This window comes from Adiantum capillus-veneris, chromosome 4, assembly GCF_014529385.1.
Source record: "Adiantum capillus-veneris isolate H3 chromosome 4, ASM1452938v2, whole genome shotgun sequence".
In the NCBI taxonomy this organism is placed as follows: Eukaryota; Viridiplantae; Streptophyta; class Polypodiopsida; order Polypodiales; family Pteridaceae; genus Adiantum; species Adiantum capillus-veneris.
Genome location: NC_140934.1, coordinates 61,784,895 through 61,789,595, shown reverse-complemented (window position 1 = coordinate 61,789,595; position 4,701 = coordinate 61,784,895). Strand labels below are relative to the sequence as shown.

General features: G+C 46.1%; 1 protein-coding gene across 1 annotated transcript; it reads right to left on the bottom strand.

The window, feature by feature from the left end:
- Nucleotides 1–659: 659 nt before the first annotated feature.
- On the bottom strand, nucleotides 660–4,454 carry LOC147459283 (pentatricopeptide repeat-containing protein At3g09040, mitochondrial-like). The gene has a single exon (XM_086510585.1). It carries the CDS (start codon nucleotides 4,190–4,192, stop codon nucleotides 1,931–1,933), a length of 2,262 nt encoding a protein of 753 aa, XP_086366711.1. The 5' UTR covers nucleotides 4,193–4,454; the 3' UTR covers nucleotides 660–1,930.
- Between the last annotated feature and the right edge of the window lie 247 nt (nucleotides 4,455–4,701).

Below are 4,701 nucleotides of genomic sequence, written 5' to 3'. Positions count from 1 at the left end.
ACATTCCTCCACACGAGTGACACATTTCCTTGCCCTATCCTTGTAATGCCACAAGTGGCATCTAGATCTGTTCTACACACACAACCAATGCTAACAGTTTCATTGTCACATACCATATGCACTATCTCCCAAGATTCAAAGGCCGCCCATCAAATGAAAAACATGAACTTGTTAGATCCATAGTCCATATATTTTTTGAATAAAAATAAGAGTTATACTCTCTTGTAAATGATTATTCCAAACAAAGAAAATGAGGCATATAGATATTATAAATCCACAAATTGTAAGCACAATGAGCCAAGTGGTTGACCCTGTTTTGATGCCACATTCCTCAAGAGAGGTTAGCTTGGGCGCGTGGTGAACCTTGTAAAAATGTAATCACTACTCAATTTGAGACGAGCTTTGACAAGCCATGTACCTTGACCGTAGTTTACACAAGTAGTGGCCTTTCTTCTAAAGAGAGGTTAGCTTGAGTGCGTGGTGAGCCTTGTAAAAATGTAATCACTACTCAATTTGAGACAAGCTTTGACAAGCCATGTACCTTGACCATAGTTTACACTAGTGGCCTTTCTTCTAATGACCTAGCTTAGGCAAGTGGTGGATCTTCAGCCTATGTTGGAAAAGCGGGGACCTTAAATACCAACTCTACTCACTCTGAGAGAACCTTGGGAAGGTGATTGAATTTTGTTTTCTTCATGGTTCCATGGCGGCTGTTTTTGGGCCTTGAAACCAAACCACCCTTGCTACAATAGTGCATAGGTTGGTGGAAAAGTGGTGAAACTTGAAACCAAAGCCCCTTTGCGACAACAAAGCATACAGGTTGAACAAGTGGTAGATCTTGTATCAACGGAAGAGGGTGAAGCTTGCTTCTCTGTATGTTTTAATGGAGCCTAGCTTGGACCTTGCTTCTCCTCATGCTTGAATGCAGCCTAGGTTGGAACCTTGAAACCAAACTCGCCATGCTACAACAAAGCATAGGATGCAACCCAAACCTACCATGCTACAGAGCATAGGTTGTTTGAACCTTGAGAGAAAATGCCCCATGCTGCAACATATCATAGATTGGACCTGGAGACCAAACCACCCATGTTGTAATAGATCATAGGTGGTGGACCTTGTTTTAACGTTTCCATGCATCAGTTGAGGTTCACTGCAACCTCCTCTCTCTCCAATAGATTAACTGTGGTCGTCTCTACCTAGGAAAATCCTTCCGTCTCTGCGGCTGCCAGTCAGAAATCTCTGCCCAACATTGATCCTGCTGCTGACTCTCACTCCTTTCCTGTGTTGCCTGCTGTCTGGCAGCCTGCTATAAGCCTCTGCGTCATGACAGAGAAGGTCTAGTTCTCCGCTGTGCAACCTGTCTCCTCAATCCCTTGGGGCAATCTTTCACTAGATGCATGACAATGACCCCACTCCTTTGTGCTCTAATGACACCCATCAACCCAAATAAAACAGAATCTCAAAAACTCATTGAGGGGGGGAACCGCCACCTTTATAGAGGTAACAAATGACTGTAATTGAATGGAGGACTCAAGAAGTGTACCCATTTTAACTGTAACCGTCATCCCGAGTGGAAGGAGTGAAGGTCTTGTCAAAGACAACTACAGGGAGTTCTACATAGCCCTTAGCTACCAACCAAGCTTTGTTTACTTGTCAAAAGACAGCTACAGGGCGCTCTCGCCTTGTACTTCATCTTGTAGATCCAGCGGTACGAATCATTTCTCTCTCCATTTCTTTCTCTCCGCAAGCTACCCTCTCTTCTCATCTCAAACCATTCCAAAGAACTCTTTGACTAACAATCTGATCGTGAATTTTCTGCGTCCTGCATAATGCCACATCCCTTCGAGATGTAAGCATATCCTTCAAGACAAAAGCATAGGTGATGTCATGTTTTCTCCCATGTTGATGTCTTGCGTACTGCCACATCCCTTCATGATGTAAGCATAGCCTTCAAGACCAGAGCATATGTGAGTTCATCTGGCAAGACATCCTCACTTCGCATCCGAGGAAAACAGCCCAGAGCTTTCTCACCCTGCCCCTGTTCAGCATATCCTGCAATCAGTGCATTCCAAGAGTCAACATTCCGGACAGGAAGCTCCTCAAGCACTTTTTGTGCTCTCTCAAGTACCCCACACTTGGCATACATGTCGACCAAGGCATTGCCGAGCGCAATATTTTTTTCCAACCACCCCTTACAATCAATATCATCATGAATTTTTTTGCCCATATCAGCGTCTTGTATAGTGCCACATGCCTTCAAGATGCAAGCATAGGTGATTTCATCTGGAGAGACACCCTCACTTCGCATCCGCTGAAAACAGCCCAGAGCTTTCTCGCCCAATCCCTGTTGGGTATATCCCGCAATCAAAGCACTCCAAGAGACGACGTTTCGTACAGGCAGCTCTTCGAGCACTTTCTGTGCTTTCTTAAGTACACCACATTTGGCATACATGTCGACCAAGGCAATGCCAAGCATGGCATTTTGTTCCAACAGCCCCTGGATATTAATATCATCATGAATAATTTGGCCCATATCAGCGTCTTGCATAGTGCCACATGCCTTCAAGATGCAAGCATAAGTGATTGCCTCTGGGGAGATGCCCTCGCTTCGCATCCGCTGAAAACAGCCCAGAGCTTCCTGGCCCTGCCCATGTTGGGCATATCCCGCAATCAGTGCATTCCAAGAGACAACATCCCGGACAGGAAGCTTCACAAGCACCTCTTGTGCTTTCTGCAATACACCACATTTGGCATACATGTCCACCAACGCAGTGCCAAGCACGGCGTCTTTTTTCAACAGCCCTTGACTAACAATATCATCGTGAATTCTTTTGCCCATATCAGCATTTTGCGTAATGCCACATGCTTGCAAGATGCAAGTGTAGGTCATTGCATCTGGAGAGGCACCCTCGCTTTGCATTCGCTGAAAACAGCCCAAAGCTTCCTCACCCAACCCCTGTTGAACATATGCCGCAATGAGTGCACTCCAAGAAGCAACATCCCGGACAGGAAGCCCCTCAAGCACTTCTTGTGCTTTCTGAAGTTCACCACATTTGGCATACATGTCCACCAAGGCAGTGCCAAGCACAACGTTTTTCTTCAACAGCCCCTGACTAGCAATATCATCATGAATTCTTTTGCCCATATCAGCGTCTTGCATAGTGCCACACGCCTTTAAGATGCAAGCGTAGGTGATTGCATCTGGAGAGATGCCCTCGCTCCGCATCTGCTGAAAACAGCCCAGAGCTTCTTGGCCCTGCCCATGTTGGGCATACCCCGCAATCAATGCACTCCAAGAGATGACATTCCGGACGGGCAGCTCCTCAAGCACTTTTTGTGCTTTCTTAAGTACGCCACATTTGGTATACATGTCCACCAAGGCATTGCCAAGCACCACATCTTTTTTCAACAGTCCCTGACTAACGATATCATTGTGTATTCTTTTACCCATATCAGCGTCTTGCATAATGCCACATGCCTTCAAGATGCAAGCATATGTGATTGCATTTGGAGAAATGCGCTCGCTTCGCATCCGCTGAAAACAGCACAAAGCTTCCTCGCCCTGCCCGTGTTGGGCATATCCCGTAATCAGTGCATTCCAAGAGACGATGTCGCGGACAGAAAGCTCCTCAAGCACTGTTTGTGCTTTCTGAAGTAGACCACATTTGGCATACATGTCAACCAAGGCATTGCCAAGCACGATGTCCTTTTTCAACAATCCCTGACTGACAATATCATTGTGAATTCTTTTGCCCATATCAGGATCTTGTGTAGTGCCACATGCCTTCAAGATGCAAGTGTAGGTGATTGCATTTGGAGAGATGCCCTCTCTTTGCATCTGCTGAAAACAGCCCAAAGCTTCCTGGCCCTGCCCCTGTTGGGCATATCCCGCAATCAATGCACTCCAAGAGACGACATCCCGTACAGGAAGCTCATCAAGGACTTGTTGTGCTCTCACAAGTGCACCGCACTTGACATACATACTGACTAACGTGTTGCCTAAGTATGTGTTCTTTTCAAGTAACCCGCTATCGCAAATATGAGCATGTATCCTAGTGCCTTGGTACAAATCCTTCTTCTTAGCACAATCCTTAAGAGAGCCCACAAAAGAAAAACTCATTCTCTTCCTCTCCCTGTTTGCTTGTGTAGCGCATTTTGCTGCTTTCTTGGCGCTGCGCTGTGAACACGACATCAGTGGTGCTTAGAAAGAAAACGAATCGAGTGTGACGCGCGCGCCCAAAACCAGAGGTTCTTAGCTTCACCAGAACAGTGGCACATTGCCCTCCCTTCTGCTATTGCTACGGGGTGGTGGCCTCCCATCGTGCACGCCTTTAGATCTCCTAATTTCCTTCCACGACACTAAGCAACAGAAGGCCGTCGGGAGCCGGGGCAGCGTGGGCCGTCCATCAGCGATTTCGAACCCAGGACCTCACAGTCAGGCTCACCCCGCACCCATGTTGTAGTTTTATAACCTTTTCTGGCCGGGTTAAAGGGGTTTAACTTTTGGCCGCGTTTAGTTTTAGGGAAAATTACCAAAATACCCCTCTAATTTGCCCAAAATACCCCTCAAATTTCAAAAATTCCCGAAATACCCCCAATATTTTGTCATAAATTCCCAAAATGCCCTTCAAATTCTCCAAAATTCTCAAAATACCCTTGGCTGTTAGAGTAAATTTCTCCAAAAATAAACTTTTTTTTAGG

Excerpts from the sequence above, each read along its gene's own strand:
- LOC147459283 (XM_086510585.1), bottom strand. The coding sequence starts at position 4,192 with ATGTCGTGTTCACAGCGCAGCGCCAAGAAAGCAGCAAAATGCGCTACA.